This window comes from Electrophorus electricus, chromosome 19, assembly GCF_013358815.1.
Source record: "Electrophorus electricus isolate fEleEle1 chromosome 19, fEleEle1.pri, whole genome shotgun sequence".
NCBI classification, from domain to species: Eukaryota; Metazoa; Chordata; class Actinopteri; order Gymnotiformes; family Gymnotidae; genus Electrophorus; species Electrophorus electricus.
Genome location: NC_049553.1, coordinates 11,673,973 through 11,698,052, shown reverse-complemented (window position 1 = coordinate 11,698,052; position 24,080 = coordinate 11,673,973). Strand labels below are relative to the sequence as shown.

Here is a 24,080-nt window from a genome sequence, read left to right as displayed (position 1 = left end):
TAGACATACAATTGAGTTTATTTACTGTCAGTTTTATGATTACAACCAAAATAATTCAGTAAAACAGCAATGATAAAATAATTGCAAGCTTTTATAGTATGAAAAAGTTAAGGTTATACATTGTATATTTACAGAAAGTTGTCAATTTGTTTTAAGCCATGTGATCAGCAATAGAGCTTGTGCAATATGGCAATATAACATGTATACACATAAAAGGCCACCGAATGTGGTTCAAGTATAACAATAACCTATAACAGATAGATAGTAATAGATGACATATTCCAGATATAAATGTACATTCTACATACAAAATAAATATTTTTAATTACAGTAGTTTACATTAGATGTATACCTGAGACATGGATTTCTCCTGAAATTCAAATTCTGAAAACATCCATTTTAATCAAGTAACTCATGTTACTCATCAAAAAGTAACATCCCAAACTGTCTCAAATAAGGGTTCAGTATGGATGTCACAGCATAATCATTGCGTGGCAACTTGTTCATAAACTTTTTGGTGAGATAGACAGACCTTTTGAAACCCCAGGTCTGTACTATAAGATCTACAAGGTCCTGCGTATCCTTTTTTTCGAGTTTACCTGTTGGTATGGAATCAGGGTCTGTAGTATTCCTCATTAAATGCCTCAGCTTCTTCACATTGTCTTCAGAGAGCTCCTCCAACAAATTACACAAAGATAACTTCCATGTTTTTTCTGTTAGGAGAACATTTTCTAGGAACCAGAACATTAGAATCAGAAACAGGAGACTGCATGTTTATCAGTTTCTCAAGTAATTTTTTGCTATCCTAATTCCTCTTTTACTTGTTGTTTCAGTAACCTAGTTGCTGCTTACCTTTCGTATTTGCTCCCTCTTCGGTTTTGATTTTGTTTGCATAATTATCTAAAGTTACAGAAAGTAAGAGATGAAGATTACAAGCAGTGCTTCATCAGTCTTCATTTCAAATCAAAAAGACACTTGAAATGTTATACTGTCCAACAAAAGCTCCTAATAATGGTCATGTTTTTGGAATAAAATATAAAGATGATTGGAATAATTAGATACGTTATTGGAATAAAATAAAGATCATATTATGTTTAATATGACGACATGAAGGTGCATTCATAAAGCATATCTGATACACAATCTAATCTTTAAACAATGCGTTGGTTGAAATTCTCATTATACAACTTTAATCTACTTAGTGGTTCTCAAAATAAAGTTCCATTATCATATAAATGACATGTACCTGCTCTTCCATTTTTATTGTTCTTAACTTGACAGGTGTTCCCTCATTATATAAGAAATATCAACTCAAGTGCTCTTACTGAGAATCACTCGGCGAGTCCATCTGGCTCTTAACTTGTTCCCTTTCTCTTGAACCTTCATTTGGAGTTCAGACACTTCACTGCCAATGAACATCTCGAATGCTGAGTGGTGGTAGTCTGCATCACCAGCATCATGGAAAGTGTATGTCTAGAAGAAAGTCAAGAGAGCAGAAGACTCCTGTAGGCCACACCTGAAACATAACTAGAACCAGTAGCACAGGTTTAATTTTAACAATGCTCACACCACCCAACCTAACACATTATATGAGTAGTGTGAGAAGGAATTATTGGGGGGCATGACCCCCCACCCCCCATGCCTATAACTAGAACTGAACTTTTAGAGGGGCAAAAATAAGCATGTGTTGGTGCTGAACTTCCTACTTCTACATTACATCCCTTCACATTGTACAGCACTGCAAAACCTAAGTTCAGCCATTTTGTTCCTTTTGTGGAACCAATGGAGAAAAGGCTTAAACTATTTAAAAATTGTAACTAAATTAGAATGATTAATTTATGTTTGCAAACTAACAATGCCAAAATGCTTGCAATCCACAGCGGCCATATAGAAGGTTACAGATAGGGCTGCCAGCTTTTCAAAAGAGCAAACACAGCCAAAGTTGATTTAATAAATTATACATTTGCACTTTTGAGTTAAAAGCTTTGAACTAATATTAATTTGTCTGACCATACCTTGGGCTGAACCTTGCAATTTTGGAGATTAGAAGTCAAGCAATACTTCCCCTTTTGTCTTAGAATGCAGTAAGAAGTTGTGTTGATGGGTGTATACTCCTTTTGCTGTTTCTTTACCTATGAAGACTGAAAAGGTTAAGTAATGCTAGGGAGACAGACAAACAATATGTCTGAATGCTGGAAGTTGCACTGAATTACCTCAATAGGTGAAACATGTTTGGACAGCAGAAACACCCAGATTCTCTGTTCATTTTTACTGATCTGATCAAGGAAAAGCAGAACTTGGCCTCGGACATAACGAGTCATAGATCCTTTTCTGCGAACTTTCCCATAAGAAGAGAGACCACTAATGCGTACAGTCACATGAGTGCATGTCATCTTCACTGGGGTCAGGATCTGCATGCTGCCTTCATGTATATGAGCCACAAAAACGTCTTCCAAACCATCAGCTGTTATGAGACAAAGGGATGAAACGAACACTTTTACTGCCCCCCACTTTTAACTTTTTTGGCAGTGTGAGAGAGAAGTTCAACTGCAGAAATATGAGACCTTACTACTGAAGAAACCTGACCTTATTGCTACTAAAGCCTGGAGGATTCTGAAATTGATCAAAGGCTTGAAAATTTGATAAGATACTTTTAAATGAGAACCTATTATTGTCTTGTTGCCTCATTGCATTTTATGAAGCTTGAAAAATAGGTTGATATGGTTAATACCAGATTGCTTGAGAGCACCGATTCTAACCCCATCTTTGGTTTTCTCCTTGGAGAAATTATGTCTAGTTACAAGGTTTTCTCCTTGGAAGAATTCTCTCTAGTTACTAAAGCTAGTGCTAGTGGCTGGTTTTTTAATTTTAATTTTTTTTTTATTTCTTTATTTCTCTCTCTCTCTGTCTCTGTCTGTCTGTCTGTCTGTTTCTTTCTTTCTTTCTTTGTTTAAAGCTCTTTGGCTGTGTTGCACTTCAAATAAAGTAGTGGCTTACCCAGTTTGCTCTGTTCTCCCAGCTTGGAGCCCTGGGTTCAACCCTACCTTGGGGTGGGGCCCCCTTACAAAACTAGGTTATGTATATTAAAGGAATTGTGGTTAAAACAAGCCTGCATTGTCAAATGTACTGATGTAGTTAACATTCCTTGGTGTCTTACCTTCTGTTTCACAGTGTGGGAGGTGAAGTAGGTACATTTCTCCTACAAGAGTTTGTATGTCATAAAGTGGTCCATCCGGTTTATAGATGTGTTTGGAAAAATAATGCATGTCCCAGTTGACCACTCTGTACTCAACACATCCTCTTCCCTTCATGCCAAATATCAGCTCAGTTGCTCTGCATTGGAACTCACCACCCATTTCACACTCAAATCTGTAATTTCGAGAAAAAAGATTTAAGAACTAATAGTGCCCCAAAATAGGGCACTACTATGTTGAATGCATGATACCAAATTCTGATGTGAGGCAAACCGCTACTTTAACAGGCAAAGGTAAGAGCCAGAGGTTTTCACATTAGTTACATACATAAATGTCCCAAGCAAAATATATTTCAAAATGTTGAAGACCACCTTAGGCTAGACCAAGAGCTCGACCAATCAAGTCCAAGTCCAATAGCGGTGTGAAACATGACATGAGACTGAGTCAAGACCAAGAAAATGCAAGTTCAGATCAAGAATGTGAATCGGTGTGGGGGATTGGGGGGGGGGGGGGGGTGCGTGAATGGAGGGTGTTTCATAGATGGTGCAAAGATCTACTTAGGAAACATCTTCAGTGTTCTAAATGTACATTTTGCCCATATTAAGGCATCGGAACTGAAGTATTATATTGCATTACCTGTAGACTATGTGGTCATCATGAACATATATCTCAGGGTCAAACTTGGCTACTGTAGTTATTCTCTGTGTACAATAATAGAAAATAATATATTTTGCTCTGAAAAGACAACAGCAATGATAATACTTCTAAGTAGGACTGGGTGATAAAACAATAAAGATCATTATTTTGAAATAACTTTTCCTCAAATTAAGTGACATGGCTATTAAGTACCAGTAAGCATTTAAAAATGTCTTATTTAAGGGGCTGATTAAAGTAATTGACACCTGTTACCAACTCCCTGGCCGTAAACATTTCTCTCAGCAAAACACTGGCAGGACCGAGAGACCGTACTGCACAAATGGGAATTTCTTGTGCCTTTTTTTTTGCCTTGGAGCATAAGTTGACCATAACTGACTGACTGTCAATTTTGTTTGTATCTGAAAGCAGCTTGAATTTGTATTGAGGATATATACAAAATGTTTATTTTTGTCTATATTGTCTATATATTTGTAGGTTTGTTACCCAACAGTTTAAAACTGTGAACCTAAGTTTTAAGATTTTATTTTGTATTAATACCTACTTTATTTAATTGGAACTGACTAAAGAATTTACTGTGTTCTCCTGTAAAACTTGAAAGTTTTAAGATTTCAGAATTTGAGAATTAAAGATTTTGTTTTTTTTATTTGGAGTTAAACATAAAAAGTGTGTTCTCCTGGAAATCTTTTGAATGGTCAGAACTGAGACTTAAAAATTTGTATTACCTATTGTATTTATTTGGAATCGACCATAAAATTAGTTATCCATTTTGTATGTGTTCTCCTGTAACACTAAAAGCTTTTGACTGGTCAGAATTAAGACTTGTTTATTATATATACCTATTTATGTGAAATACAGTTGTAAAATGTTCTAGAGTACATTTTCCATGTTCAAACTCTGACAGAAAATAAATAATATTTAACTCAAAATTAACCATACACCTTTACATCTCACTTAGGAATAAAAAGGAACCTTTAATCTTGACAGAAATAGTGATTTGATTTATATTGTGATATATATTGATATCAACTGATATGAAAATAATTTTTTTATCATCCAGCCCTACTTCTAAGGGAATATGCTTAAACAATATGAATAACTTTGTACTATTCAAAAATGTATTTCAAAATGTTAAATGGTGAAGATTTAGCATTTTCATATACTATACCTTAGTGAAGATCTCAGATAGTGCTTTCATCACAAATACAGACTCAGAATCATTTGTAAATGGACACTTTGAAAAATCTTCTTTCTCTGACTGCACATATGTGGGTGAGTTATGTTGTGTTTCTATGAAGAGAGCAAACCAAAAGTTTGAAAAACCTCAAACAAAAGTTTGGTATGCCCTTTCATTCATTTGTTAAGTTGATGGTATTGGTACTACTGAGCTTCATACCTTGATAGTGCAGGTTCTTAATGAAAAGCCTCATGTCTGTATTCAAGTTATTGAAAATGCTGTGGGGAAAGCATAGAGCATCAATCAGTGACCATTGTATTTAAACTATCATAGCAACCACCATTCAACACCAGTGAAGAACAGTGTACTCACTGTATAGTCTGTGTCTTAGTTAGAATTTTCTGTAGGCTCAGTGCTCCATAATCAGTAATGTTATTGTTGCTTAGACTGTTTTTAAAAAAAAGAAATGACAGGGATTAAGGTGTGGTCTAAATATACATCCATAATAGTCCACTAATAGTTTTGCTTGCAAATATTTTGCCCTGTATCTGCTAAACTTACTCAAGGAGCTGCACTTTGTGAAGATGTGGGAGCAACAAGTCGAGACAGTCATCAGTGAGTTGGCAGTGGCTGAGGTTGAGATGAGTAAGATCCTCAGAATTCTCCAGGACCAACCCCAGTGATTTACAGGAAAGATAGTCCAGAGGGGTGTGACTGAGGTCTACTTCTTTTCCAAGGGCTATGGAGAGAGCTTTGGCTCTGTTCCAAGAATCTCTTTCCCCAACACACTGAATCAGCAAAATGAGCTGAAGAAGCTGAGGCTTGCCAAGTCTGAGAGAGGAACAGAGAACACATTTCTGAGTCAAATAATTGCGCAAGACAGATTTCTGACAAACACTTCTCCCGTCAGTTAACTTAGTACATACTTTTCCAATTAATACTTTCATATTTTCAATTTCCACATTTCAAGCACCATTATGGCAATTCCAGTAAGAGGTAAAATAAGAATGTGGGTCAGTTTAGTACTCTTTAACTGCACCTTCTATTGTCCTTGCTACATAGTATGTGGTTCTATTGTCATTGCACCATGGTACTCCAGGACACCAGCATGGTCGGTGTTAGTCCAGTTACTCCAGTTTTACTTACACAAAGATTATCTCACCTGAGACGCATGTGACTTAGAGCAGGAAACAGTTGTTCCAGTGCACAGTCATCAGCCTGACAATCAAACATAATCAAGTCTGCACAGGCTGATAACTGAATGGCAGATGAGATCGACTTGCAGTCTGTAACACTGAGAACCATTGGTTCCCTGTTGCTTTCTTCAAGCTGACTGACTGTGGAGGGGTAGGAGAAATCCAGTTTGTTTTGTATTGCCATCATGAGACTCGTGGTAACCCTCCTCTGCTCCCGTGAAACAAAACAGGCATGAAGAAGGTCCACCAGCAAATGCCTGTCGACTCTATACCAGAAAAGTATGCAAATGTAATCTTTATTGCAATGAACATTGAATACATAAATTAGTCAATCCAAGGGACATCCTTTAACAAGAGGTGTTTTAATTAAATCACTAATCACTACTATAAGTCATTAAACTGGGTAAGAGTTGGAAGATGCCTAATACAAACTATTTTAAAATGTTTGTAAATAAGTGAGAGTTAAATTACATACGCAAGGCTATTCCAGACATGATGAAGTTTTCCCACAACAAAAATGACTAATTTCTAAAGTTAGAAATTAGAAACATAGATGTGCTTGTTTAAACAAGATAGAGCATTGAAAGGTAATGGTGGTACTTCATAGTAGGAATTTCAATGTGTATGCAATAAAATAAATTGAAATAAAGCATATTTTGACTCAAATACAGATGAAAATACAACCTGAGGTTAGACACTCTGTGCATAAGTATAAGGATACTTTCAGTTTCTTCCTTTGGAATAGCTGTTTCTGAGAGGTTAAGCCTGACATCATCACTGTAATGGAGGGCAAAGCGCAGAGCTGTACAGTCATGACTGTCCAATTCTTGCTTATTTAGATTAATCCAGTTGTCTGATGTTCTCACTAAACTTGTCACCAGGTGGCCAGCACGACTTGCAAATATCTCCTTTAGAGCATTCCTCACAAACTGGGAGTCGGTTCTGCAAATATAAGATTAGTACTGATTTTAATCTGTTGCATATTTTTTACGCAACAAGAAAGTTTTTTCTCTATTATCTAAACAGTATTTTTTGGCTCCTCCAAAAAAAAAAAAAAAAAAAATCAAAGCAGGGGTTGCATCCATACCAGTCAAGACCCAAGATGTATCTTGTACAAAGATGTAGAATGTAGATTATGCAAAGACTGCCCCTGAGACAATCCAGAACCTAGTGGCTGGATGCTGGCAGGAGAAGTATACACTGAGTGTCACGGGACGCTCCCCCAACAAGTCACGTGGTATGGCCTGCCGCGTGCAGGGGGGTTCACCCATGTTTGTAGCCACACCCCCGTGAAGGCATGCACCTGTATGGGGTTACGTGTTAATGTGTGTCTGTCTATTTAAACCCCCATCAGTGCGTGCCTCACCGTTGGTCATTGTTTATTTGCTGATGTATGTAAAATGCGTATGTAGTCATTGTTAAATGTTACTGTAGCCTGTGTTTAGTTAAATGTATAAGTCATGTCTGTCGTTAATGTTGTGTGTGAATGCCACCGTTCTTCATGTTTTATGTTAATAAATGTTTCACATCATCGAGGGAGTCTGTGCGTCCTGCTCCACGCCCATCGGCACTTGGGCCAGCGACAACGTTACACTGAGAAATATAATAAAGTGGCACATTTAAGAGGGCATGTGAGCAATTCCAAGTTGGGGGAACCTGTAATGAAAAAATTACATTGCTTTTTTTGTGCTACAAGAACGTGGCTCAGACAGTTCCTTATCCTCCAGACTCTGTGCACATTGCTAGAACATCACAACAACTATATCTAGTATAATCTGCTAATTTGGTTTCTCAGTAAAATGCTCTGTTGCAGGGCAGATATGTTGGCAGGGAGTAAAACAACTGCTTTTTTGGTAGAAAGGGAGTGCAACTTGAGAGGGCCAAGAGTAGTATAAAGAAGTAGACGCCTTGTGTGTGTGTGTGTTTGTGTGTGTGTGTGTGTGTGTGTTTGTGTGTGTGTGTGTGTGTGTGTGTGAGTGTGTGTGTGAGAGAGAGAGAGTGTTGTGTGTGTGTGTAAGAGAGAGAGAGAGTGTTGTGTGTGTGTGTGTGTGAGAGAGAGAGAGTGTTGTGTGTGTGTGTGTGTGTGTGTGTGTGTGTGTGTGTGTGTAACTCAGATACCCTCAGGCTGAGACAAATAATAAATAAGATTTGCTTTTGCTATACCATTGGTGTCTGACTCATTTTTATTATAGGATTGGAGAGTTCCACAACAAAACCTGCCACCCCAGATGGGACCCTGTGATTGAGGACAGCACAGGAACCTCAGGGGGTATAGTGCCTAATACCCTGAAGGCTGTTACTTCATCTGGTTGACAACAAACCGTTGAAGGACCTGGGTTTGGGTGCTTCCTCAACAACAACCCAACTTAAAAGGTATGAGATCTACAACAATTCTGTATCAAGGATATAGATATCTAGGATCTCAAGGATAACATGGATATTGGGGATATCCAAAATATAGATTTCAGGGAAATCTAAAAGGCTTTGGGAAAACCAACACTTGGGTTGACAAGTATCAGGTGAAGTACAGAAAATCTGAAGTACAGGAACAAGAGGTCCGACAGGAATATATGGGATTCCGGGTGACCCGGGGGACATTTAACAGTATAAGAGACCTAAAAATGGGCAACAGCAACAGTAAATTGGGAAAAAATCATGTTAGAACAATGTCATTATCCAAATGTAATGTTTATGTTCAAAAATTATGGTCGTGAGTCACTTGACCAATTTGACTTGTGGGTGAACAGGTATGACTTCCCTGAAAAAGGTAGTTTTTCTATGAAATGAGAAATACTGAAATATAAGTTAATGGACCTGGAAGTTAATAAAAAAGTCAGTTGGAAGGCATACAAAATGTGGGTCAGAGGCAAAGGCACAAAAAACAGGTTCACAGCCTAAATGTAGAAAAGACAGTAATCCTAGTCTGCAGTGTACCAAGTCTGTTACAGATTCAGACCTGGACGGCTGTCCTTGTTGGCACCCTGAACCATCAGCTCCAATCAATCCAGATCCGCTAGATCTGATTTTCACCACAAGCCACAGACAGTGATTAAAACAACAAAGCTAAGATCCCGTGGGACCTCTATTTCTGGCAAACAAGCGAGTGAACTGACTAGTAGATAACATGCAGAAAACAGTGGTAATAGATGTGGCAATCCCAAGTCATGGAAACATCCATAGGAAGGAAAGGATGATGAAGAACTTGAGGAAATGTGACCCATATACATAGACACATACATTAACTATATATATATATATATGGCCCCACCCTATATAACAGCATCACAAAGGCCAGTCTGTGTTAAGGTTTGGTGTGTGTAACGTACTTTAAGCAAGTACAAGATTCTTCTGTTGTTTTCCTCATCTATTCTAAGAAGGACAGTCTTCCCTCATGTCTATCTTTTCTGAAGGAGTGTTCTCTTCTCTATCAGTTATTTTGTCTTAGAGTTATTTGTTTCTATCAGATGCACTTCACTTGTAGTGCTGTGGTGATGTCCTTGACTTGTGCAGACTCTGGTTTCATCCTGGGCCAGGTAAATCTCGTGAGCCTCATATTTGTTTTTCTTTAGATGTAGCTGGGCCTTTTCTCACACCTTTTCTAAACCCCTGTCATCTGCTTGGGTGAGCTCCCAGCTTCCCTCAAGGTTTTTACTTCCATGTTTCATATCATGTTGTTACAACCATGGGTGGGTAAGTTATCTTCAGCTTGTGTTGTTTGTGTGTGCTTCCTCTATTCCAGGTCCTCTGCCTTCTACCAGGACCTGCTGCTTCCATCTGTGCTACACTGTACCAAGTCTTCCCTAATTATGACCTTTGCTCCTGTTGGCTGCTTCAACTCACAACTGGATAGGAAGAAGAGAGGACAGAGCTTCCTCTTGCTTTTCAATTATGTGCGCTGTTGGTTCGTGACTGTGAATTCATGCTTTTGTGGTTGTGGCTGAGCGAGTGTCTGTTTTTTGTTCTGATTGTATGATTTTGATTGTGAAGGTTGCATTCTGTTCATAAATTGTGATTGTACTTTGACTATAGTATTGTGGCCTTGGCTCTGTTGAACCGTTTTGTGATCACTGCTTGCCTCTTACTGAATTCGGTTTCTGTTGTGAATAGTTGTGTATAATCATTGTGTAGTTATTGTGAAGTAGGGAGTTGGTGCCATTTATTTTGTTCTTTTGGGAATTTGTTTCTGCATGGCAGGTTATTGTGTTTTATTTTCTTGAAATGAAAGTTATCTGCTTCTTGTGGTTCTAGTTATTTTTGTTTGTTGTTTTGGTGTTATCAGCTCCTGAATAAAATATCCTCTCCATTAACCCTATTGCCCGTCTCTCCATCTCTTCTTCCTGTTGCAATCCAGAGGCTATATCCAGGTCGTAATAATGTGAATATTCAATGTCCCTACCAATTCACAAAAGGTCTGTAAAAATCATCTAATATCCTGACTTTGTTTTATGAAATTGTGTACCCTTTTTTTTTTTTACACAGTTAAAACATTTTATTTTATTTTTTTAGATATTTTGCCTTTCATGCAGAATTACAACTTACAACTCTGGCCATGTGTAGATCTATGTACATTTTTTATTATAAAATACTATGTATTTTAAAGAACGGTTATACTATTCTAAGGCTATTTTATTAGGAAATGTATGTTGCCAAATTTGTTTTAATGAATTGTAGATAGCATGTAATTTGATTTTTAATGTTTGTACAGACCTTTTGTTATTTTCATTTAGGGGTTAATAGCCAGAGATTTACATTGATAATAATCAGTATGCCTGCAACAACCATGGCAATATGTCACAAAGAATGAGAGGGACAAAAAGTTTAAATACAGACTGATAATCAGAAATAGGTGACAATAGTTAATAATCAGGAGAAGCAGATCTGATGAGAGTGTGGTGATTGGTGGGACTGTGTGCTGTGACAGGGGAGATACTGATGGGTGTCTGACATCGACTGTCTATTTTGAACTTCTAATGAATAATAACTTGATGTACGCTACTCAAAATCCTCATATTCAAAAAACAGAAGTAGGTTAAAATTAGCCTGCTTCCTGAAATCTCCAGAGAGAAACTCAGCTATGAGACCAACATCGCATGCAGGTCACTACAGAAATGGAGAAGCTATAAGTAAAAGCCATTAATATTTTGAATTATGTCTAAAAATGTTTGTTTTATTTGCTATCAATGCTGTTTAATTAGACTTGGGTTAAACGGTCATTGTCATTGTCATAAATTGTCATTACAATCAACCGAAATGAAATGGTCAGGAACCAGCAAAACAGGTTACACATGTTTATTAAATAGGCTTTAGGCTATACAGTTCTGCAACTCATCTATTGGCTCACTCACATTTTTGAACATCATTCTTTTGGTAACATTGCTGTGTTACAATTAAAATATGTTAATAGTCTGCATATATAACTTCAAGATCAGATTGTGGAATAAAAAGCTCTACAGTTCAGTCTACTCAGTGTTGACTCACTGGTCTCTAACATTCTAACCAGCTGTCCTGGTACTGATTACTCCGGATATACCAAGTCAAGTCAGGTCAATTCAGAGTTAAGGTTTGCTTTCTGGAATACCACACAGGAAATTTCAAACTGACAATGTTTTTTTGCAGGACAGTATCATTACACCACCACTCATTTGAAGAAGTGTGGAGGCAGTTATATCTTTCATATCTGAAGTAAATTGCTGCCTGACTTAAGTTTGCCTGCAAGTTTATGTTGTTAAACCTATATCATATTGTAACTTTACTTATTCCTTTTCTTACTTACCCATTGAAATGAATCCTGTGCAGCAATGGGAGAAGATGCTGAATGTTTATAGTGGCAAATCTATTCTTCTGAGGGTCCACTGTCAAAGGTATTTTGGACTTCTGAAGCAGATAGTGTAGTATGTTCCATGGGAAGCTGGAAGAGCTCAGGTCTCCACTAACCTTTTCTAAAAAGGACTGAGTAAGGATGTCATCCTGGGCTTCATAAACAATCTCAGCTAGCTGGTGCACATTTTCATCAGACATTCTGCCAGACCACAGGAAAGCAGATGCAATAAGTAAGCAAACAAACAAATCAAAACAGCCAACGCATGAAAACAGATAAATAAAATAAATAGAAAACGCTTAAGATACAACAAGGAAAAGGAACATTATTGTTACATAGTACTGATGGACACATCTAAATCAGAACTGTAATTAAAAAATATGTTTAAAAACAATTTTAAAAAAGACTGTAAGACAATCATACTCTAAGTACAGGGCACTGAAAAAGTATTCATAACCCTTGAACTTTTCCACATTTTTTCATGTTACACCAACAAACTTAAATGTATTTTATTGAGATTTTATGTGATAAACCAACACAAAGTAGCAAGTAATTGTGAAGTGAAAAGAAAATGATACATGGTTTTCAAATGTTTTAATAAATAAAAATCTGGAAAGTGTAGCATGCATTTGTATTCAGCCCCCTGTACTCTGATACCCCTAAATAACATCCAGTGTGACCAATTGCCTTCAAAGGTCACCAAATAGAGTCCACCTTTGTGTAATTTATTAACATGGCTATCCACCTAAATTGACAGTGCAGGCAAGGAGAGCGCTACTTAGAGAAGCAGCCAAGAGGCCGATGGTCACTCTGTAGGAGCTGTAGAGATCCACAGCTCAGGTGGGACAATCTGTCCACAGGACAACTATTAGACATGTACGCTACAAATCTGACCTTTATGGAAGAGTGGCAAGAAGAAAGCCATTTTTAAAAGCAAGCCATAAGAAGTCTCGTTCACAGTTTGCCACAAGCCATGTAGGGGACACAGCAAACATGTGGAAGAAGGTGCTCTGGTCAGATAAGACCCAAGTTGAACTTTTTGGCCTAAATGCAAAATGTTATGTGTGGTGGAAAACTAACACTGAACATCACAGTGAACACACCGTCCCCACCTTTAAACATGGTGGTGGCAGCATCATGCTCTGGGGATGCTTTTCTTCAGCAGGGTCAGGGAAGCTGGTCAGAGTTGATGAGAAGATGGATGGAGCTAAATACAGGGTAATCCTGGAGGAAAACCTGTTAGAGGCTACAAAAGACTTGAGACTGGGGCAGAGGTTCACTTTCCAGCAGGACAATGACCTTAAATACAGAGCCAGAGCTACAATGGAATGGTTTAGATCAAAACACATTCATGTGTTAGAATGGCCTAGTCAAAGTCCAGACCTAAATCCCATTGAGAATCTGTGGCAAGACTTGAAAATTGCTGTTCACAAATGCTCTCCATCCAATCTGACTGAGCTTGAGCCATTTTGCAAAGAAGAATGGGTAAACATTTCAGCCTGTGGATGTGCAAAGCTGGTAGAGACATACCACAAAAGACTTGCAGCTGTAATTGCAGAGAAAGGTGGTCCCACAAAGTATTGAGTCAGGGGGGCTGAATAATACCAATGCATGCTACACTATCCAGATTTTTATTTATTAAAAAAATTGAAAGCCATGTATCATTTTCTTTTCACTTCAAAATTACTTGCTACTTTGTGTTGGTTTATCACATAAAATCCCAATTAAATACATTTATGTTTGTAGGTGTAACATGAAAAAAATGTGGAAAAGTTCAAGGGGTATGAAAACTTTGTCAAGGCCCTGAAAGGCCCTTTCAAGGCCCCTGCAGTAGTGAAAGACATGTAACACAGTTTGTCCACAGCTGCAATTAAAAATCTATTGAAATGGTTTATGGTTGAAACTTTGCAGTTTAGACTCATCAGCATCTTTCCAGTATTCAAACTTTGCACTGACCTGATAGAGAAGGGTCTATCCAAACACAACAGCAAGATAAGGAAATGACCTTCCAGATGGCTTTCAGTAAGATCCAAGCATCTTACAGTCCAAATTCTCAAGATTGACGCCAAACTGTGGATCATCTTACACATCCTCCTTCCACTTGGATATGGATTGTTGGACACCAGGGAAAGCTCTTCAATAGTAACTGATCTTTGACTCCTCAGACTTACCATCTTTGAAACCTTCAGTGCTGCATATTCATTCATCCTATATACAGAACATGAAGTAAATATATTACATTATCAAGTAATTACAGTAACCAGTAAATTGTCTCACTTCAACTGCAAAATAAAAAAAACAAAAAACAACAAAAAAGTAATCACACCTTAATTTCTGAAGCCTGGTCAACTTTGAAAATAGAACACAGATTCCTTGGCATGAGACACTTTGTGGAATTAGAGTGACAGAGAGGCTTTTTTCTAGACTTGTCCAGCCGAGCACCAAACCCACTGCCTGGCAAATGCGCTTGGGTAACATTTCCATTAATGTTACAGAGAAGTTCAGTGTTTTTAGAAGCCCTGCAACCTTCTCAGGGTTCCAGTCCTGGCTAGCAGAAAGGACCTCACATAAAGTCTGAAAAAAATGCTCACTGCAACTAGATGGGCCAGAAACAAAGAAGGTTTGTAAATCAGTAAAGAAAATAATAAAACCTATACTACCAGTATGTTTTCATGCCTATTTAAGAGAATATAACATTGGTGTCAAGGGTGAGTGTTCTTAAGCATTCTTACTTGAGCTGCAACACATGAGGCGCACATTCCAGAATGTTCCTCAACTCACTCTCATCAGCTGACCAGCCTCTTAGCTCCACTGGTCTCTTCACTGCTTGGAGTTGCATGGTCTGATGCAGCAAAGACGTCACTCCTTTTGAGAGGTCTAGTACCCACACAGCAGGAGCAGTCTGATAAATGGGCAGCAATGCAGGTAGGACACTTTTTCCTGTTTGAGACTCATACTCCATCACACAAGAATACAAGTCCAACAAGAAAACACTCTGAATCTCCCCAGTATCATCAGCAAAGGGGAAGGTCGAGTATGAGCACACCCCCAAAAACATTTTCAGGATTTCATCTCCACCTTCTGATGCCAAAATCAAAAGTTCCACTAGGATTTTCACTGCTCCGTTTATGTCATTTTTCAAGACGAGGCTCAAGTCATTAAATCTGCATCAACAGAAAATCAATGCTAGGTCAGTTTAAAATCACAGGTAACACACAAGGCAAAAAAAACAACACAAAAACAGTAGTGGTTACATCAGAATAGGTTTTATACAGGGCATGATGAGGTAGAAACTAGGCACAGTTCATGGGACTAAGTGGAAACATGGGACACCTATGTGGGGGCATAGAAATGAAAACACTGTGCATGTGGAGGAAAGAAAATATATAGGCCCATGTAGAAAGGAGAAACTGTTAAGGGATGTTACAAAATCAGCTCTAAAGCAATAAAATATGGCATGGAAAGAATATACCTGTCATGGTACGGCCCCGCCCCTCTCAAATATATGTGTGTGTGTCTGTATTGCCACGCCCTCTCATGTCATTCACCTGATCCTTGTTGTGTGTAATTGTCATGCGTGTATATAAGTCTCATGTCGTATCGTTGAAGTTGTCGGTGTTTGATCAAAGTAATGTGTTTGTGTGGAGTCATGAACGCTATATATATATATTAAAACGTATGTTTTTGTTTGACGTTCCTCGTCCCCGCATCCTGTTTAACCCTTCAACGTTACAATACCACATTCTAAAATTGAAAAAACTAATCATAGTGCAGTACTCTTTTTACCTGCATTTGCAGCATAGGTTTCATTTTTACAATACACACACACCATTGCTTCTATTGTGTTTTGTTTGACTTGTTTGCTAGGAAAGTGCTTTATGGTGAAATTGATTATTGGTCTTTACCAACACAGAAGTGTAACATAAGCAGTAATAATTGAAAATGTAATCTGTCTGAATAATGCCTTAATTAAAGGTTTATCTTCTCTGGTGTTGAAGTTCCTATGGCATTAGCACCATGTGGGTTTTTATTTGTGTTTCATCTAGTCTCCGCCCTGCCTTGTGTCATGTTATCCCCACTCTTCATTGATTTCACCTGTCTATATATAGCTCCTTTTCCTATCTTCATTTGTCAGTATTTACCTCCTTACTTGCTTTCCTTCTGTCCTTGTCTTTTTTTTTAAAAAATGTGTGTCTGTGTGTCTACTATTTAACCCTGGACTGTTGTAATGACCATGTCTGTCAAACTACCTTTAATAAACATTGTTCAATTATGCATCCTGTCTCAAATAGCTAACCATTAAAATCTTTTTTTTGGGCTACAATCTATATGTAGGGCAAGATGTTTGTTTGTTTGTTTGTCTTTATTCTTATATAGTAGTTAATACTGGACTTGTCATGAGATGAGTGGGGTCTGAGGTCACATAAAGCTCAGTACTGAATTAATGGAAAGCCAAGATGAAACAGGAATATACAATCAAAATAGTAGCACTGCGGGTGTTATACCATTACACTACACTTGCATGAAAAAAAATAGAGCCCTATATATTCACATAATATAAAGCAATGATTATTCAACACTAGGAACATAGATAGATTTGTTTAAGGCACTGTGTTTTTATCACTGAATCTTTTAAATTAATTTTTTAAATTAATTTTAAATTTTAGTTAATTAATTAAATTAACATTAATTTACTATAACTGTATACGCATAACTTAATCATATATTATTTTCTTCTTTTACCTTTCTGTTCTCTTTGGTCAATTTATGTGTCATCAATCTCTACTATATACTTAAAATATAATTCAAAAAGATTATAAAAAGATTTTCAATATTATTCTTCAATGATACAATTTAGTAGTTGTACGTTGTAATTACAACGTACAATTCCATAGTGTATGTTCAAGAGGATATTTGTTAGCACTGGTTTTCTTTTTTTTTTTTTTTTTTTTTTAATATTGAACTAGTGTGAAAAGTGTGGCAAACAGGTTTACTATATCATCAAATATAACATAAAATGTAATTATAGACTGCTACAAAACACTAACCTGAGTTGTGACACAAAAGGTAGACACTGAAGAAAGAACTTCAAGGACATCTTGTTATGAGACCAGCCTCTTAGCTCCACTGGTCTCTTCACTGCTTGGAGCTGCATGGTCTGATGCAGCAAAGACGTCACTCCTTTTGAGAGGTCTAGTACCCACACAGCAGGAGCAGTCTGATAAATGGGCAGCAATGCAGGCAGGACACTTTTTCCTGTTTGAGAATCAATCTCTCTCATTTTGGAGTGTAAGTCCAACAAGAAGACACTCTGAATCTCCCCTGCATCATCAGCAAAGGGAAAGGTTGAGTAGCAGCAAACTGAAGCGAGCATTCTTAACGTGGCCTCTCCTTTCTCCAATGCACAAAGGAACAGTTCCAAAATGACATCAACAGCAACTTCTGTGTCAGAATCTTTTCCATCCAACAGTTGTTCTAATCTGATTAGGGAAAATGAATAAAAATAATTAGAAATAATTTTAATTATTTATTTACCTCAAATCAACATTTACGGCATTTAACAGATGCTCTTATCCAGAGTGACTAACAAAAGTGCTTTTTACTTATAGAATACATCCTAGCAAGTAGAGTAGGTTAGAGTCCAATATACCAATGAACTAGAATACTATTGAAATGCAGGGATCAATGCTGATGCCTATAAGTACAAAATATCTAAGCTCTATCTTAGACAATGATATGTGCAATAAACAATAAGTACTAGAGGTTGTTAGTCAACATAGGAGCAGGGTGAGTGGTCATTTAAATATTCCACAAATAGATGGGTCTTCAGTCTGCGTTTGAAGACTGCATGGACTCTGCTGTCCGGACAGCAAGCAGTTCATTCCACCATCTAGGATCCAGGACAGAGAATAGTCTCGATGCTTGCCTTCCATGAGATTTGAAGCATGGTTTTTCAAGCCGAGCCCTACTTGAGATTCGAAGTACTCGAGGTATGGATCAGGCTTTGACCACTGACATCATGTTTGGAAGGATTAGTCCATTTTTGGCATTGTAGGCAAGCATCAAGGTTTTAAATCTGATGAGTGCAGCTACTGGAAGTCAATAAAGGGAGCACCATAGTAGAGTGACGTGAACTTCGGAAGACTGAAGATCTATATAAAAGCTTTGTTATAGACATAGATAGTGTCAAGGCTGCAGCCCCTGCTCCTGCAGTTAACCCTAAGGTAACCCCAACACCCCTCACAGAAGGTTTCCTTATTAATATGCTCTGGAATACCAGTCTCTGCCCTACTGGACCTTCACCCCAGGCAATTTATAACACCTACTCTGAGAGACCTCCTTTGCAAACACCAGTACTCTTTTGGCTATACAAAAAAGGGCACTCCATTCCATTCTCAGGTCTTCAAACCCACTCTGTAATAAAGGTTTATTACTCTGCAAGGACACATGGCCCAAAACTTCATGACTCCAGATCCGGCCTGAGGACCTAAAAGAACTTAAAAGTACCCATGCTTAGAATTACAGGATGACTTCAAAACCTGGAATACACAGATCAAGAAAACTTATAAAGATCATATTCTTGGTGGGCTACTGGAATTTGACCTTATCTATATGAAAGGCCATCTTGCGAGCATCACAACGAGACCAGACTCTGGCTTTTGGAATCCAAAGTACGTAATAAGATTTATTTTATTGTAAGGACTATGAATTCACAGCACCCCTTGGTGACTATAACAGACTCTCCCATCTGGAGTTATTATCCATGTATGCCTAACAATGCATTGTTATATACATAACAGTCTCAGCACACTCAATTCTAAGTGAAATCTTACTAGCTATCATCACTGAACTGTTATGAAATCCATTCTGTCTAAATTTGTCAGCTTTTCTTATGCCTTGTTATTTCAGTCGTTCATGAAATTATTATATTTATGCCTGAACCTTATTATTCTACTGTTTGCATATTAACCTTTATACTTGTATTACTTAGTGACTACCACCTCATCTCAAGTATAATAGAGAGAGGAAGATATTTGAATCATTAAAACTAGTACAACGCGTGTGTAATTTTCATGTTCTCTATCTTTCTCTGTCCCTCCAAGTCACTCACTCAGAGACACTTAGAGACAGTGAGTTTCTTGATAAAATGTAACTATTATATACAATTGTGTGCTTTATATTGTTTATAAGAATGTCTGCACCCTATAAATATTTGGACCAAAGGGCTGAGGTGAATTAGGGTAAGGGATCCCACCTGTTATACTTTAAAAGACATACATCCCATAACCAAATATCACTACCAAGTTGTTTTATTCCATTTTTTCTTTTTTTTTGAACACCCCACCAAAGTTGTAGACAAAACAAACAAGCATGAATATGTATGAGTGAACCTAGGAATAATATCGCTCGCTACCTCTCCTGTCTGTCTTGTATCTAGTGTTAGTGTGTCATAACTTGTTTAATTTGCTTTCCACTACTCTGTCAACATAGTCGAATTTTTGTTTTTGCATCGTTAGTAAAATCAGAATTAGTCCCGTTTGCCAACAGTAATTGGTGCTAATCAGCCAACTTTAGATTCCTACAAAGCTACATTTAGGATACGCTCTCGAATTGACACCTGTGAAGTCAATGAGCCTATTATTATTAGTCTATATAATAATATAGGACGCGCTGCCCTTTCAGGCCACTGTCTGGTAGTTATGCTACCTCCATTAGCTCTTTGGACAGGCTAGTCTTAGCTGAGTTAGCACCACAGCTAAACAGTTCTCTGCCTTGCACAAAAGTTCTACCCCTCTGATTTCAGTTCTTTCCTTTTCTTGTTTTGTTTATTATTATTATTAATTCATTAATTATGCATATTTGCTACACTTTATCTGATATGTTTGGTTTATTATCTATTTATTTATTTACTTGTTTTGACCTATTGCAAAATGAACTTGGGTCTTTTAAAAAACATATAAATATAAGATATATTTAAGTTATAAATATAACTTACTATGTCATAACAAAAGTAAATGAATTATACATAACTGTCCATGTTTTGATGTAACTTAGAAAATAAGAAATAATTAAAAATGGGGAAAAAGGTAACAATCAGCAAAAGGTAATGATGATGTGCATAATACTCACCTGAGTTGGGCCACACATGGCAGACACTGCAGAAAATCAACGAGGTCTCTTCGGTCTGAAGAAACCAAGAGGTCTATTGGTTTCTTTACTTTTTGGAGCTGCATGGTCTGATGCAGCAAAGACGTCACTCCTTTTGAGAGGTCTAGTACCCACACAGCAGGAGCAGTCTGATAAATGGGCAGCAATGCTGGTAGGACACTTTTTTCTGTTTGAGACTCATACTCCATCACACAAGAATACAAGTCCAACAAGAAAACACTCTGAATCTCCCCCATGTCAACAGCAAAGGGGAAGGTCGAGTAGGAACAAACTGAAGAGAGCATTTTCAGGGTCCCATGATCTCCACTCTCTGACGCATAAAGGAAAAGTCTCATAATGAAACGAACAGCTTCACCTCTGGCAAAACTGTGATCATTGGCAGAGTACCTGAGGCTGTGAAAACAATACCCCCAAAATAATTATTATAGTTAGCTATCAATAACAACCAAAATTAAGCAAAATGCTGAAATTATTATGCAATCCCAATCTTGATCCAATATATCTTTATGTGCATGCCAGAGGTCTTTGATATTAGTCACCAATCGATTACATGAACAGACCCCAGACCAAAAGAGCCAAATCATGCCACGTTTTGTCATTTCCATTCCCTTTTCAGTCCATCTAAAGCCTTCAGAAGTGGAGTCCAAACATTTGTAATACATTGTAAACATTTATTAAAATACAATGTAAATATTCATTATATTAGGTTTAAAGCTTTTATATTAGGTATTATGTTGTATTACTATATGAAACAGCACACCATGAAGCTGTGTTTGCCAGCTAAGGGAAACAATATTGGGCTAGGTTAATTTAGGCCAAGATGATTAGTTGTGACAACTTAGACACCCAATTGACCTGGAAGTCTCTTGTTAATGGGAATGAGATAACTTGTTCTTCCTCTGACAAGCTGAAAGACAATTAGATGAATACATGGACTGGCATTTGGACTTGAATTTGTGTACTAAACACAATCATTACAGTGCCAAAAGAGTAAACTTCTGAAATGGTTTGAGTTTTATTAACACATCCCAATAAAATATAACTGGCATGCTCACCTGAGCTGTGACACATGGGGCAAGCACTGAAGGAGGGCATCTACTTTATCAGCCTCATCTGACCAATGACTGAGTTCAATAGGTTTCTTCACCACCTGATGTTTTAATACATGGAGAATAACAGGAGTTTCTTTTGAAAGATCCACTATCCACACAGCAGGAACTGACTGAAATACTGGAAGAAGTGTAGGAAGGACACTTTTCCCTTCATTCTTAGATTCATAGTCCCTTATGTAGGAGAACAAATCCCACAAGAAGACACTCTGGATTTCTTCCATGTTAGCAGTGAATGGGAAGCTTGAGTAGGAGCAAACTGCAGACAGCATTTTCAGGGTTTGATCATCTCCACTTTCTGATGCACAAATGAAAAGATCTACAAGGAGCTTCACTGCTGCCTTTGTATCATCTTCCTGAATGTGAATATAGTCATTGAACCTAATATAAAAAGGCAAAAAAGTAATTATATTTTAGGCAAGTAAAGCACATAGCAATAAAACATTTTTATTGTTCTCCAAATTGTTCATGTAGGTGCCATTCATCTCATCTCACCTCAGTTGAGATACATAAGGTAGACACTGGAGAAAAACCCTTATTTCACACTCTTCTTTTGACAGCCAAAGTTCAACGATTTTTTTTACTTTTTGCAATTTTAGTAATTCTACAAGGTATGAAGTATTCCTTTTTGAGAGGTCCAGAACCCAATAAGAAGGCCATGCTTGGAACACTGGCTGCAACTCTGCCAAAACTCCCATCTGTTTGGCATGAAGGTAAAGTGTACATATAAAATTGCTTTGGTCAGGAGGAGAACGCGAGCATAAATGCCTGTTCACTGACAGCAGATGTCGCACACACATTTGCCCTGTTTCCTTATCATGTAGAGCTCCTTGCAAGAAGAGATCTAGATGAAAGGAATCAACTTCAGAATTCCATGTATCAGAAGTTCTTCTTGGATAATCAGGAGAAATGATCCTAAAAAGGGTTAGATTGTTTACATAATGAAGTCTATAAAAGCCCACTCAGTATCATTTCAGTGACTGTATCACATCTGGCCCCTCCCTATTATCCTGTCATAATGGTTACCCTGTCATGTCTTTTTATTTTGCTTTGCTTCTTTGCTGTTCCGCCACTCATTTAAGTTTCCCCACCTTTCATCTGTAACACCTGTGTCTTGTTAACTCTCATTAGTACATGTATTTAAACTATGTGTTTCTTTGGTGTTGTTTCTGGTCATTGTTAATCCATGCCTCTGTTGTGTTCATTATTTGTAGTTGTGATTCCAAGCCTCTGTTTGTTCTAAGCCCTGTCGTGTTTTTTGCTGCTCGTATTTGCTATCCTAGCCTTTGTCATGCTTGCTTGTCATGGTATTTGTGCATACCCCCCTTATGCAAGTCGTGTTGTTCATTCTAGCCTGCTTCCATTTTCTGTTGCTGTGTGTGTGTTTACTATATTTTCCAGGACTGTCCATGTTGGCTCTACAACCCTGGACTGTGTTTATGACTAATTCTGGATTTGCCCCTAATAAATCCTGCTTATCTCAGCGTTTGCATCCGCCTTGTGATCTCTCCACATTACAGACTCTTGTATAGGCCTACATGTTATTAAGTGATGCCAATAAACAGTCCATTGTGTAATGATATGAAGTTATACTGATATAGCACCTTTCTCAATACCCAAGGACACTTTACAATCATCAAACTGCACAGTGCTTTTATATCTAGTCAACACAGCAGCCAGTTGCACACATTGTATTCTCAACTGGAAACCACAGCACCCTGAGGGGCAGCATTGGGCACAGGAAGGAGAGATAACACCCAGGAAAGAGCACCATCCATCACTTGGCATGCAAGCATTAAGTCAGTCATTCTCATTCTCTCTCTCTCTCTCTCTCTCTCTCTCTCTCTCTCTCTCTTTCTTTCTCTCTCTCTCTCTCTCTCTCTCTCTCTCTCTCACACACACACTCATACCAGAGATCCAAACCCAAGACTATAGTACTGAAAAGCAAACATGCTAACCTCCAAGCCCACACACTGCTCAATTGTTGGAGATATGTATGACAGAGTATGTCAATCATCATACCTGATGTCTGCAATGTTGTGCAAACTTCCAAAAATGTTTTTTAGCAGGGAGTTTGCTATCTTTTTCTGTGTATTCAAATGCAGGCATAATTTGACTTTGTTTTGTCTCTTCCCATTCAACACAATGCAAGCATTGTGAAATGTATTACTGTCACTTTGGTTTTGTGCTGAAAGATGCATTTCAAAGCCAAATAATCTCAGCAAGCTCTCAAAATCTGTCTTTGATTCTTGAAGTGCCATCATCCATATCTGGCATTGCATTGAAGAGGAAGACAACCTATGAAATAAACAGAATCTGTTAAGAATATTCATGCCAGCATGTTTTGTGTAATAAGCAATGTAATGTACCATAAAATAGGAAGTGAAGCCTCATGCAGTCAGTATCTTGAAAATACATGTTTTACACTGCTCAGACAGATATTGCAGTAATTACTACACATATATGACAACAAAATCTTGTGACAAGCAACTAGCAAGGTTTATGTAAACAGGATATACATTTGAAAATATATATACATAAAAACAAACAAAAATTTATATATATATATATATATATATATATATATATATATATATATATATATATATATAATATTTATAGATTTTTTTCAGGTTTCACTGACAGTTCATTTCATCAATCCTATTTTTAAAATTAAATTAAAACTTGTTTTCCTGTGTCCTCAATTAAATTCATAGGCTATGTTTGTTTTGTGTAAGTTCTTTGTTCCTTATTATTTTTATC

The 24,080-nt window shown here is 37.4% G+C and overlaps 1 protein-coding gene across 6 annotated transcripts in view; it reads right to left on the bottom strand.

The window, feature by feature from the left end:
* LOC113568372 overlaps positions 1-24,080 on the bottom strand; it is a 32,472-nt gene continuing 8,392 nt past the window's right edge. For 2 of the 6 annotated variants that reach the window (XM_035536667.1, XM_035536666.1), the window contains exons 5-26: positions 23,340-23,615; positions 21,813-22,232; positions 21,264-21,698; positions 20,170-20,601; positions 17,088-17,519; positions 14,772-15,203; positions 14,366-14,635; positions 13,996-14,247; positions 11,995-12,240; positions 6,906-7,163; positions 6,188-6,487; positions 5,587-5,856; positions 5,398-5,472; positions 5,245-5,303; positions 5,017-5,138; positions 3,831-3,895; positions 3,158-3,369; positions 2,214-2,464; positions 2,016-2,132; positions 1,326-1,473; positions 853-900; positions 1-731 (exon numbers count right to left, since the gene is read on the bottom strand). In XM_035536667.1, the coding sequence (XP_035392560.1) occupies positions 418-731; positions 853-900; positions 1,326-1,473; positions 2,016-2,132; positions 2,214-2,464; positions 3,158-3,369; positions 3,831-3,895; positions 5,017-5,138; positions 5,245-5,303; positions 5,398-5,472; positions 5,587-5,856; positions 6,188-6,487; positions 6,906-7,163; positions 11,995-12,240; positions 13,996-14,247; positions 14,366-14,635; positions 14,772-15,203; positions 17,088-17,519; positions 20,170-20,601; positions 21,264-21,698; positions 21,813-22,232; positions 23,340-23,615 (5,434 nt within the window). In that variant the 3' untranslated portion in view covers positions 1-417. Of the gene's footprint in view, positions 732-852; positions 901-1,325; positions 1,528-2,015; positions 2,133-2,213; positions 2,465-3,157; positions 3,370-3,830; positions 3,896-5,016; positions 5,139-5,244; positions 5,304-5,397; positions 5,473-5,586; positions 5,857-6,187; positions 6,488-6,905; positions 7,164-11,994; positions 12,241-13,995; positions 14,248-14,365; positions 14,636-14,771; positions 15,204-17,087; positions 17,520-20,169; positions 20,602-21,263; positions 21,699-21,812; positions 22,233-23,339; positions 23,616-24,080 lie in introns of those variants that run through there. The other 4 variants (XM_035536671.1, XM_035536668.1, XM_035536669.1 and 1 more) reach the window with 4 other exon arrangements.